The sequence below is a fragment of the Cryptomeria japonica genome, chromosome 5, assembly GCF_030272615.1.
Source record: "Cryptomeria japonica chromosome 5, Sugi_1.0, whole genome shotgun sequence".
NCBI classification, from domain to species: domain Eukaryota; kingdom Viridiplantae; phylum Streptophyta; class Pinopsida; order Cupressales; family Cupressaceae; genus Cryptomeria; species Cryptomeria japonica.
In genome coordinates this window covers 686,039,290-686,052,558 of record NC_081409.1, presented here as the reverse complement: position 1 = coordinate 686,052,558, position 13,269 = coordinate 686,039,290, and the positions used below count along the sequence as shown (strand labels likewise).

Genomic DNA, 13,269 nt, shown 5'->3' with positions numbered 1-13,269 from the left:
ATTTGTGCAAGGTTTTCTTTGTCTCGCTAATTAATTTTTGTTCTTGCGTATTTTTCATTTCTTCAACAAATGGGGTGTAGGTGTGTCCTATTGGGGGGACTGGATGTGCATTGTTGGTGTCAATGAGTGGCTAGTGTTCCATTAAAAGCTACTGAAATTTTATAAAAGTCATTGGCTTCAATTTGGAAGATCAATCCAACTTGCAATTATTCTCTGGCCTCTAAAATGTGAAATAGACCACTCATAAGGTATGGATAGGAAGAATGATTACTGTTGCAAAGGAGTTTGTCCCAATCAGTACCCTAGTGGTTATATTCCAATCTTAATCCATAAAATCACACTAGAAAATGACAACAATGTGTATTTAGACCTAGGTGATATTAAAAGTGATGTTTGCAATGGTGTAAACATGTATATTTAGACCTAGGTGATATTGAAAGTGATGTTTGCAATGGTGTAAACAACAAACTCTAGAAGAAATATAACACAATATTGTTATTTGCAAGTGATGAATGGAGAAGGAAGATGATAAGTATGATCACAAAGGGACAACATAAGAGGATGAAAGTATGTAGACTTCACAAGGGTTTCAAAAATAAAGTTTTCCAAATTTAGAAGGGAGTGAACAACTTGGGTTTCTTTGGATAGAGATGATTGGAAATGAGGGAAATGGATGTAGCAATAGATATAGTAGAGGAAAATAACAAGGCATGAGGTCAAAGGGGAGCTTTCCTAGAATATGATATACCCTTAATATTCATAGTGTACGTACAATTCACCAATGGAATGGAGAGAAAACTAAGTATGCACAAAGAAATCTAATGCCTAATAAATGAAAACTAGAATTAGTGGGTGTAAGTCTAGGTCTATAGATACTATATTTTAACAGTTCGTGTATATGAAAGCATAGTTAGAATGGGGGGAGCATGTAAGAAACATTTGGTGTGAAGACTCCATATGATTAGGGGTGCTATGGAGTGACATGGATGTCCCACTAGAGGCACTAAGTCGTGCAAATGATCTTTCAAAATATAAGCCCCTAGTTTTTGGGAGTGGCCTGAGGTGTCAACGTAAGGTATAAGATAAGAATTATACATTGTAGCTCTATGATCATCAAAGAACACTACAATAAATACAATTTAAATCAATTAAAAAATTGTAGTGTATGCAATTTACATTATTGAAGTCACAAAGCTAGAACTTGCAACTTTAACATTGTTGTGTCAACCTATCCCTAATATTTATCTCACAATATATACACTAATAGATACCCAAATCATCTAAAAAGAATTTATCTGGTTCTTGCATTTTTAGGAATATTAGTTGATTTATACATGATGAAGCGAGCCCAAGGAACCTTTGACCAAATATTAAATGGAGTAACAAGAAGGTTGCTACCTTGATAATTGTCATAATGAACATGTTTAATTCCAAATCTCGGGAAAGAGACCCCAAAGATTTTTTGGCAATTGGAAACAAACTAGAAAACTTTTGTTGCTGAGCATTCGGGATTAAAATTATGCAGTTTGTGCAAGTAAGGCGCTCTAATTTGATCACAAAGTTAAAATACCGACTTTGAAAAATAATGCATTCATTTAAAAACATCTTCTTTGTTAAATACATTCATTACAACAAGAACCATAAATTCTGCAAGTGCAGCTTGGCCTTCAAACTAAGATTTATGCCTAAAACTTGCAAGCTTTACAAATTTTGCAGGAATCTCATTGCAGGAAGATAGAAATAGTGAAATTAAGCTGATTTTGGATGGAGATAGAAACCATTCATTCAACATCTAGAAGAAAAAAATACTTGCTAAAATTGAAGAGGAATGTGTACTTGTGTGTGTATGTCTCTTGGGAAAAAGAGGAGAGTCGATATGAAGAAAATTAAATTAATTATTCGAAAGGCACTCAGCATTTTACACCATCAAAACTTGAAATTGATATGGTGGCATGAATGTATCTGTCTTTTATGCTGGAAATTTGAGAAAAAAAATTAGCATCTTTTGTGATCCTCAATTATTTAATGCGATGCAAAAAGTTCCAGTTCAATTGCTGACAATGAAAAGACAGTCCACACCAGAATTCATATATTTTCTAACATTCAGTCCTCGTCACACATATGTAAAATATCCATATACAAGCACATATTAGCAATCACTACTTAGTAAATTTTCCATTTAACGTTGGATCCATATTATTTTCTCCCATTCGCTGTTACACCTGCATATTCATAAAATGATTTTTTTCCTTCAATCTTACGAGACATGTGGTGTCTAATAAAATCTTCATGTATAAATTTCTTGAACAAGCAGGGATGATTTTCGTCAATCAGTTTTGGTGCAGGACAGATCTCCGCATCAAATCCTGGACTGTAAAATGTGGCAATAGATAGTCTGGCATTCTCTTTGCTTGTTACTGCTCTATGCTCAATGCTTCTATATCTTCCATTTGACATTACCTGCATCAATGCTTCGCATACTATTAACATTGCAGGGAGTTACAGGTTAACAAGTTCCAATTATTCTGATGAATTTCATTTCCTTGGCTAAATTTCTGAATTAGCTTTATAATACTTTTTGGTTGAACTAGGTTTGAGTTACCCATACAACTGGTGAACTTTCAATGCAGCATATGATTCATTTTGCACTTAGATAAAGCCTAGTGGGTTATGTCTGCTTATCTAATACAACATAATGGGTTTATTGTAAAGTTTATGTTAAAAAAGGAATGCAGACTTTTAAATCTCATATAGTGTTACATCCATGTAATTTAAATATTTTCAAACCTTTTATTAAAATACGGTTTTTTCTCAACCAACCTAAATTTCTATTATATTGATCAACTGTGTTTATTTTGGATATCAATAGCTAGGTTTGGGATAAATGGAGAGAGGAAAAGAATAACATCACGCAACTCTCATCATAAAAGATTGTTGTGACCTGCATTTCCTCACAAATCAAGCTGATAAATACAAAATATATCTAACACTGGAGCAAAAACCAATAAAGATTAGAACTATATGCATTAATTTGAAATTAAATTTCGAAGAGAGATTTACCTCTAAGAAGAAGCCAATGTTAACTACTAGAGCATAAGGAATTGGTTGAACAACCACCCATTTATCGTCCTTTCGGATGTGCAATCCTTCAACTTCGTCATCCTGCAACAAGAGTGTGATGCCAGATCCATCTGCATGTGGACTGAGGCCCAGAACATGATCTGGTTTTGGACATGGTGGATAGTAATTCATTCGCATTTTTTGATAGGTGTTTCCAAATGAATGCTCAAAGTAATCAGTTTTTAGATGTAAAGTTTCTGCAATCAAACTCAGCAGCTGCGCAGCAAGACTTTTAATCTCTTTGTTGTATTCATCCACAGTGTGCCTACAAATTCCACAAGTGAGAGAACATTTCATAACATAGTATTAGTGTGATTTGTATGAAATACCAGGGTATCTTCTTATATTTGATTTTGATATAAAGCGTTACAAAAGACTATTAGGTGTCAGATTGCTAGGCTTTAATATTTGATTTTGATGCCTGTGAAGAAAAACGGTAATTTTCCCAGGACTTATTTTAATGTATCTGTTTCCAAAGTTCTGGAATACTGTTCAACTCTATGAAGGGTCACCTGTTGTGGTTGTTAATTGTAATTGAGTATAAACAAGAGACAACATTAGGCCTGTTTTAGAAAATTAATTACAACCATATTGTTATGTATCGAAGTATTAGCAATATAACAGTGACAAATAACAAGTATTACTATAAGTGGAGGCAACCACATGAAAGTGCAATGCAATAATGGAAAAACAAAGTGATGAATTCAACATCTTTACTGATAGGGCTAATACTTGGTGGAATGCACATACAAGTATTGCCAATGACATTTCATGAGAACGTAAATTTGGTGTCCTGTTGATTACATTTTAAGAGATTCTTTATTAAGTTTTTGCAGTCTAGGGGATCAGTACCCAAATGACCTCAGAGGATTGTCCCAGAGATATACCGTTGCCTAGTTATCCATCTCTAAATTTGTAGTTGATGCAATTAAATTTTAAAAGATAGCGAGGAATATTTAGGCAAAAAAATTACAAAGAGTTATCTGGATGTTATTCATCAAAGAATATTCAAAAACATTGGATGAAATATTATTGGATGGTTTTGATCCATATAGAATCAGAAAAAAAAAAATCTGCAAACAATCAACAAGACGGTGAATTTCAAAGTTAAAACCTCAAGGAATTATCAGTATAGTAATACGCCCTGCAAATCCATGGTTCGCATGTTACACTGGCAGTCAAGCAATCAAAACCAGCTGTCCTACCTAAAAAATCTTGTCTCGTGTCCAACACATGTCAGTAACAGCTGCAGTCGGATGCCACTTCAGGTCTCTTTATGTTGAGGATCCTTTAGAGCACAACAGGACACTTGAAATTCCAGGTGAAGGAGAGGCATAAAGTATGGAATAACACATGAATGTAACAGTGACAGTACAATGAATTAAGTTGTATTGTAGCAGAGGAAGTGTAAGAGGTAGTAAAGAGTTGAGAGAAGTGTACTTAGCAGTATTTCATTGTTGGCTGCACACTCCACCTGTGCTTTTTGTATTTTGCCCAGCCATTCAAGCGAGGAATGGGGTGATCAGTTGACACTTGACACTACCAAGCGTTTTCCCAGTTGGGCTTTTTTGTTGCATAATGGTGTGTTTGCTTATTTTCCTTTCAGCTGTTCTTGTTTTGTTTTAAAGTGAACAATAGAATCACGTATCTAATTCACATTATAGTTAGGATCCAACTACAATGCAAGTCATACCAGCAGTTAATTTTCATATTTATATCAATTTCACTAAGGAACTTAAAATTTACAAACCATATTTGGTATTAGGGTAGTAAATCTAATGGGAATTGTGTAAGTGGTTAATTTGTTGAATGACAGCGACTAGGTCTGAGGAAGAATTGAATCAACTATTCAGAGATTCCTACAAGGAGCGGAATCAGGAAGTGAAGAAGCTGGCTAGAGAAGGTGAAACCTCACTTAAAGGCCTTGGAAAGAGTGTCACTATCTTAGAAGTTACAGTCAATCTAAAAGTATATACTAGCATCACAAGAAGAAATAATTAAACAACATTAAAAATATGGCTCCTCCCCATGAGTCCGACCAAAACTTAGCCTTAAGCTGTTACCAATTTGCCAGGATAGATGTTCTGTTATTAACCTTCTACTCTCCCATATGAAATTCCACACAGCTGATCCCTTATTAGCATTAGCCACTGTGAATATCCTCTCTGGGTCCCCCGAATCCAAATATTTGCATCTCATAACCTTACACCATACTCTTTCGGGATGCCTATACATCTTCCATGCAAGTTTGGCTCCCAAGGCAAGGTTCTGCAAGTCCATCTTTCTCAGACCTGCTCTTCCTTCCTCCTTGACTAAGCATGCAGTGTCCCAGTTTATTAAAGGGATTCTTCTGGTATCCTTTGCTCCCTCCCAAAGAAATATTTTTAGCAGACCATCTAGCTTGCTACTAGCCTTCTTGGAAATCCTAAAACAAGAAATACTGTAAATAGGCACAGCTGAGAGAACAGATTTTATCATTAAAATCCTGCCTGCTTGTGACAACCATCTGTTTTTCCACATGGTGGATTTTGCCTGGCATTTGTTCAATACCTCTTCCCATACCGCTGCTTGTTTACCTCCTGAACAAAGTGGGACTTCCAAACATTTTAAGGGCCTCGGGAACCAATTTGGAACTCCAATATATTTGCTATCCTGACTTGTGCTTGTTTGCTAGTGTTGAAGAAGTATATTTGGGACTTCTCCTTATTCATTTTCTCCCCTGACAAATCTGCATATTCCTCTAGAGTGGTTTTAATGATTGCAGCCTCTTGAGGAGAAGTTTCCCCGAATAATATTGTGTCATCCGCAAATTGGGAATGCGTGATGGCATCGATGTCCGGATGGATGAATATACCTTTCCATAAACCCAACCTGCACTTTCTCCTCACACTTTTTCCTAACACCTCCGCCATCAGTACAAAAAGTGAAGGGGACAAAGGGTCTCCTTGTCTCAAACCGTTAGTAGCATGAAAAAAGCCACATACTGATCCATTGACCAAAACTGAAAAGCGTACTGTTGAGATGCAAAATTTAATGCATTCTATCCAATGCTCATTGAATCCAAACTTTTTAAGTACTTGCAAAAGAAAAGGCCAAATTACTCTATTGTAGGCTTTACTGACATCAAGTTTGATGGCCATACCTCTTATCTTGTCCTTACACATTGAGTGGATGACTTCTGCAACCAGAATTATACTATCCGTAATCTCTCTGCCTGGAGTGAAAACATGCTGGCTATCAGAAATGAGCTTGTGTAGAATCTTCTTCAGTCTACTAGCCATTGCTTTTGAAATGATTTTATAGAGTGAATTGCACAAGGCTATAGGCTGATAATCCATCATGGATTCGCAACTCTGTTTCTTGGGTATGAGGGCAATCATTGTATGATTTATTTCTTTAACAAATCTTCTTCGCTTCCTAAATTCCTCCACCACCTTCCATTTATCTTCCCCCATGAATTCCCAACAATTTTGGAAAACCTCTGCTGTTAATCCGTCTAGGCCCGACGCTTTATTAGGGTGCAACGAGAAAGTGGCTCCTTTCACTTCCTGGAGGGAGAATGGCTCCATTAGCATGGTGTTATCTTCTTTTGAGATTATTTCTTCAATAACCTCCAAGATCAATGTTCCTCTTGATATATCATTCGCGTAGTTAGTACCCAACACCTTGACAAAATGATCGATAGCAGCCTGTTCAATGTCTGGATCAGTCAAACTCCAATCGCCTTCCTCATTCTTGATGGCCGATATTCTGTTGAGGGATCTCTTCGCTTTGATGGATGAGTGAAAAAATTTAGTGTTAGAATCTCCTTCCGCAATCTAGAGCTCTCTAGACTAATCTCTCCAGTAAAGTTCTTCTCTCCTGAGGATTTCAGAAAGTTGTTCTTTGAGATCCTTTTCCTTTTCGAATTCAATATTTGACATGCCCATAGACATCACTTTCTCATTGAGATCTTCCAATTCGCCTTCAATTCTCAATTTTTCTGAGAAAATGTTTTTAAAAGTTTCCTTATTCCAAATTTTGATTTTCCTTTTTTAAGAATTGTATTCTTTTCACAAAACAATAGCTAGGAGATCCCGAGAAAGTATCACTTTCTTCCCACCATTTTCTGAGCAAATTAATAAAATCTTTGTCTCGCCACCGCATACTGAGAAATTTGAAGTAGTTACTCTGTTTTGATTTCTCACTGTCTATAGTTAATTGAATCGGAAAATGGTCTGAGCCAGATTGTGGGATAATATTTACTACCAGCGAGTTGTGTCCTTCCATCTTGTTGTGACCATTTCACACATCGCCCCATTGCAAATGGGGACCCCTGCTTTTTGCTTTCTAGGGTTTGTTTTTTGGGTCTTTTAGGGTTTTGTCTGTTAGCCTTTAGCTTTCGAGTGTCGCCAAGGGGATCACCTGGATAACAGGTTCTGCTTGAGTGAGGTCAAGTTGATGAGTGATAAAGTTTGGAATGTCTTGATCCTGAAAATTTGGCTAAGTCTGGAATGTCCTGATCCTTAAATTTGGCTAAGTCTGGAATGTCTTGATCCTGAAATTTGACTAAGTCTGGAAAACTGAAAATCCTCCAAAAACTAGATTTTGCAATATAGCTCCTAGAGGTCTGAAACCACTCTCAAACATCCTGAAAGTATATATGGAATATAACTTCTTTCTTATACTTAAATGTTATATTCCATAAAATGATCCTGACAGAGAGTTCAAAAGGTCAAATTTCGCTCCTGACCCTTCCAGAGCGTCCATGGCGAATTTCGCTCCTGACCCTTCCAAAGGGTCCAAAGTGAAAATCTCCATAAGGCATTCTAGTTTGACCCAAACTTAGAACCAACTCGTTCCCAGGCATCTTTGAGGGCAAAACACTTGTTTGGATGGAAAATGTGAAAATGAAGTCGGGATTTTGGCCAAGATTAGGAATTTCGCTCCTGACCCTTCAAGAGGGTCCAGAGCGAAATTCATCATAAACTTCATTTGCCACCTTGTTTGAGCTTGGAACCTTGTTCCTGGCCTTGAAAATGATCTAACCTTGTCTTGTGAAATGATTTCAAACTTGAAAATTGAGCAGTTTAGCCTGGGATGAAGATTTCGCTCCTAACCCTTCCAGAGGGTCCAGAGCGAAAATCTTATTTGAGCTTATTTGTCACTAATTTTGGCTAACTTGTTTTATGCAGGGTCTCCTGGAAGGAAGATTGGATGTCACTTGATGCATTTGGAGGTTTGAAAGCATGAAAAATAGTGAATTTTAGGGCAACAAAGGTAAATTCGCTCCTGACCCTTGCTGAAGGCCTAGGACGAAATTTTGAATTTCCCTTATTTTGTAGTGAAAAAGAACAAGTCTTAAAACATGAGTGAAATAAAGACATCTCCCTTTACCCACCTGAGAAAGTGTCAATTTGAAAAAGTGAAGGATTTTGTTGAAAACTTAAAATTCGCTCCTGACCCTTCCTGAGGGTCCAAGGCGAAAATCTTGTGGGAGATGTTTTTTCCTCAGTTGTGGTTGAATTGAAATGCCAAAGGTATGATGAATAGTGAGATGAACTTAATAGAGCCCCTAATTCGCTTGAAGATGAAGGAATTTTGCCCAGAAGAGGAAATTCGCTCCTGACCCTTACTGAGGGTCCAGGGCGAAATTCTTTATAAACACAGTATTTTACCTCTCTTGGACATGAAATCATATTCATAGCATATCACAGGGTGAGATCTTACTTGACAAAGAGGTTTCAAAGTGAAAAGTGGAACATTTTGGTTAAAATTGCAAAATTCGCTCCTGACCCTCTCAGGAGGCCCAGAGTGAAATTCTCAAAAACACCTCTTTCTTGCAAAGACAAAATGATTTTTATGGTTGGAGTGAAGGTGAAAAGGTATGTTTTATCCTGTGAAGACAATTTGGATGGCCAACAAAGGAGCAATCAAGCTAAATAAGGAAAATCGCCCCTGACCCTTCCAGAGGGTCCAGGGCGAAAAACCTAAAATTGGACTTTTCCTCCAGAATTGAGCGAAGTTAGGCCTAGGGATAAGCTTGAAATGATGTTTGAATTGATTTAAAGTGAAAAGGGATTGTTAAGAATGAAAGTTTTAAGGATAAGAAGGAAAATCGCTCTTGACCCTTCCTGAGGGTCTAGGGCGAAATTTCCAAGTTCTCCCCTTTTTTTGCAAAATTAAGACAAGATCTTGCTATTCATGATTTGGATGGGAGGGAGGCATGATGTTCTTTGCCTTAGAAGTGATTTCAAGTTAAAAGCATGAAGAAATATGCCTAAAACTCAAAATTCGCTCCTGACCCTTCCAGAGGGTCCAGGGCGAAAATCCTAAAATCTCCCATTTTGCCTTGCACAACGAAATCAAACTTGGATTGGGAGAAAGAAGAAAGATATTTCCTAGCATTGAGAGGTGGACTGAAGTTGGAATGATCAAAAATGAGCTACAAAAAGCAAAAATCGCTCCTGACCCTTCCAGAGGGTCCAAGGCGAAAATATCAAAAAATCTATTATTCAACTTTGTTTGATTGAGTCTAAGGCAAATTACAAGATTGAGAATACAAAGGCATGGAAATTTGCAAATATTAGTTGACAAAATTTCAATTTTATCTAGTGAGCAAGTCTAGACAAGGGGTTCAAACCATCACTGTGGATATCTTGATGCTTAAAGAGTCTTGATCAAGCTTTAACATTCCTAAGCTAGCCTATAGCCTTTCATTAAATTTGCCTATTTCAAGGCATTTGGAAAACTAAAGCAAGTTCGCATAAATTAAGGCATTCATAATTTGATTAATTAAATTCTAAGCCTTTAAACAAATGAAAAAACCCACCTTTGAAGCCTTGAAATTAATTTTCAAATTTTAAATGAAGGTAAGCGCTCAAATACATTTATTTGCTTTTACAAGCAAGTCGGCCTCCTTTTAAGTGGGATTTTATCTTATTTTAAAGCTAATTTGCCAAGTCGGCCATCCTTCAAAACGGGGGGTTTTTATTTCATTTTTATTTCCTTTTTGTCAAGTCGGCCTCAACAAGAATCAAGGTGAGCACTCTATATAATGGGAGAGGTTCTTTAGCAAATTCAAATCATTCTTGCATTATCTCTCATGCGAATTTAAAGAGCATATTCGGAGGTGCGAAATTGGGCAAGCTGGAGGATAATTTCCAAATTTTGGAAGGTGTTTGAAGGCGATTTTTTGCTAAGTGTGGAGACTAAAGAAGGTGAAATTTGTTTTGAAGGCTAATGGAGGCGTAATTCATCCAAGGGAGGACTACAATTCAACCCTTGTCCAGCAAAATCCGGTCTTCTTTCATCATTTTCCAAGGTTTTATAGTTGAAGGTATGAAGAATCAAATTGTTTGGAGTTCTTATTCAAGATTTGTTTTGATTTTCATAGGTCTAAGTCTTGAAAATCCAATTTTCATTCATAATTAATTTGGAAATTTAGAATTTCTGGATTTATCATGTCATTTTCAAATTAATGTTTTGAACTATTCCTTTGAAACGTCTGGAATTCTATGCTTTAAGGTTTGATGCTCAAAGACTAACTTTAATCTTTTTGTGTAGGCATCGAATGGCGACCCCGGAGTCGGAAGATCAACTACTTGGCGGACCCTCATCAAAGAAGATCAAGTCAGGACAAGGACGACCTCCTCCCGTCTAGCATCGACAAGGACGACCTTCTTCGGTCAAGCATCATCAGGAATAACCTCTTCCAATCCTGCATTCCAAGGCGAGGTACATCATCATCCTGCACATCAAAGACAAAAGAAGTCAGAGCAAGGGTTCGTTGAAGAAGCAGATAGTTTCAGATGAATTAATTAAAGCTAGCTTCTCAGCATCATCGAATTGGATATCTACCAAGTTGCAAGTATCAGACAAGGTGGCATCCTAGTCATCACTCCTCCAGTCGGGTTGGTCCACCTCAGCATGTCCAGATTCAATGTACCTGACTCATTAAAGGTGGCACAAACTTCGATGTACCTACCTCAGCTATCCATTAGTTGAATATTCCAGAGAAGACATGTGTCCAATTAATACAATTATTTCATTGGTCAAAATTGAGTTTGTTGTAACAAACCCTAATTAGGGTTTTCATTGTAGAATCTTGGCCATTGATCTCAAATTGATCTTAGCCATTGAATTGTATTAAGGGCACTATATAAGCCCCGACTCTTCATTTGTAAAGGCTAATAGAAGGTAGTTAGTCAATAGTTGATAGTAGGTGAGTAGTTAGCTAATAGTGAATAGTCAGTTGATAGAATAGTAATTAGAGTAGAATAGAAAGAGAAGGCAAAGATTGTTGCCAAGATGTTGTAAAAGACTTGTAAAACTTGATTGAAGAAATGGTGAAATCTATGGGTCGATTCAACAATTTGCATGGTCTCTATACTTCTTAGTTTTGATTTCATGTTATTAGATGAGTGGAAGAAATGTGTTTGATTGATGGTGAAATTTGTATATCCATACTAGTAGCAGTTTGTTGATTGCAGACTTGCCTTGTGTAGTCAACTGGAATCATTCAACTTAAGCTTAACTTCAATTGTCGCTTCTTCATTGATATGCATCAGCCTGATGGTGTTTATGCCTGTAGTGATGATCTGAACATCATAAAACTTTCCTTCGAAGATCGCACTAACCTTGTGGAGATGGTCCTGGGATGTCAAAACAAGACTTAGTTAGAATTTCATCAAAAGATCGTTCACTGCTCCTACATTCCTAGTGTCAGAATTAGATGTTTCCCTCACCCTCGTCCTTTTTCCTTTTTTTCAAATCTAAGCCAACAAAATCTTGTGATTCCAGCAAATCAGACGTTTAAGTCGTCAAGTGTAAGTCCCCTTGTGATTCCAGCAAATCACATCATACCACAAAGAGCTTATCCACACGTAGAGATCCTACATACAAAGAACCTTGAAGTCATCCCGATTGATCCTTTTCGCGACATCTTCAACATTCGGAGACTTTATTCAAGAGAGGATAAGGTACCTTTAGGTATTTTATTCTATGTTCGCATGTGCATAAAAAACACATCAACACATCCATGCTTCACCTACAAAGAACCTGTCCAACCTTTCTGAGATCTTGGATAAGTCAAGTCTCCTATTCGTCCATGTATATAGACTGTTATTGGGGATCACATCTATCAGGCTGTTTGAAGTAACAAATTCTCTGAAATCTTCCATGACTTTGTTACTTTTCCTAAGACCACCCGACTTGTCATCTAAGTCTAATAATGCACTGAAGTCACCTATAACTATCACCCTGTTACTATCAAGTTTGCTGATCCGCTCTGAAATTTCCTTCCATACCCTCACCTTCTCTTCTGTTTTGTGGGGCCGTAGACATTGATAATTGGGAATTCGTGTTGACCACCTATTTTCTTAACCAAACAAGCCATCCAATATTCAATCGATCCCATTGGGGTAATTTGCACAACCCCAGGATTCCATTAAACACCTAAACCACCAGTCGTCCCTCTAGCTGCCTGAAAGAAGCCTTCCCATTTGGAGCAAAAATGCAAAAAATTGGACGCCTTTTCACCATTAAGCTTGGTTTCTTGGACTATAATTACATCAGGAGCAGATTTAATCAAAGTGTAATGTCCCCTTCTCGTTGATGTACTTCTAGTGGTCCATTGGCCTATTCCTGAGACCCGTAGGCTGTGGAATGAAGAATTAGGGTCAAACATTGATGAGGCGAGAACTTACTATTTTTAGTAAGTCAGGGGTTGGCTGTTTTGGTGATACTGTGCTATTGAGTTTTCCATGCTCTGTCACTAGGTGCGAAGATCATGCTTTTCGGAGCAGTAGTTCATGACTTACTATTTTTAGTAAGTGGTAGTATGGAGTGTTTCTATTTTTGGCAGTGGACAAGGTCTTGATCCTGCAGCAGTTCAGTGGTCTTCCTTGCTCAATTTCATCCTGGTTTTTGTTCATAATCAGTATTGGAGTCATAAGTGATTTAATTAAATATTATTTCCTTATCCTAAGGTTTAATATTTTATTAATTTTATTATTTTTACTACTGATTAATGACTTTGGAAATTGTGCATAACATGATGTCTCCTAAGTGCTAGGCGAATTGTTTATGTCTGGAAAGGGACGCCAATATTAAAATGGGAGATATTATTTTATTCAACAAAGTTTTTGCTAAGTCATAAAATCGTGCTCC

At 37.1% G+C, this 13,269-nt stretch overlaps 1 protein-coding gene across 3 annotated transcripts in view; it reads right to left on the bottom strand.

Annotated features, from left to right (window-relative positions):
• Positions 1-1,981: 1,981 nt before the first annotated feature.
• The window catches only part of LOC131040731 (protein SRG1), a 99,550-nt gene continuing 88,262 nt past the window's right edge, over positions 1,982-13,269 (bottom strand). For all 3 annotated transcript variants that reach the window (XM_057973684.2, XM_057973682.2, XM_057973683.2), the window contains 2 exons: positions 3,061-3,385; positions 1,982-2,460 (listed from right to left, as the gene is read on the bottom strand). In XM_057973684.2, the coding sequence (XP_057829667.1) occupies positions 2,197-2,460; positions 3,061-3,385 (589 nt within the window). In that variant the 3' untranslated portion in view covers positions 1,982-2,196. The remainder of the gene's footprint in view (positions 2,461-3,060; positions 3,386-13,269) is intronic.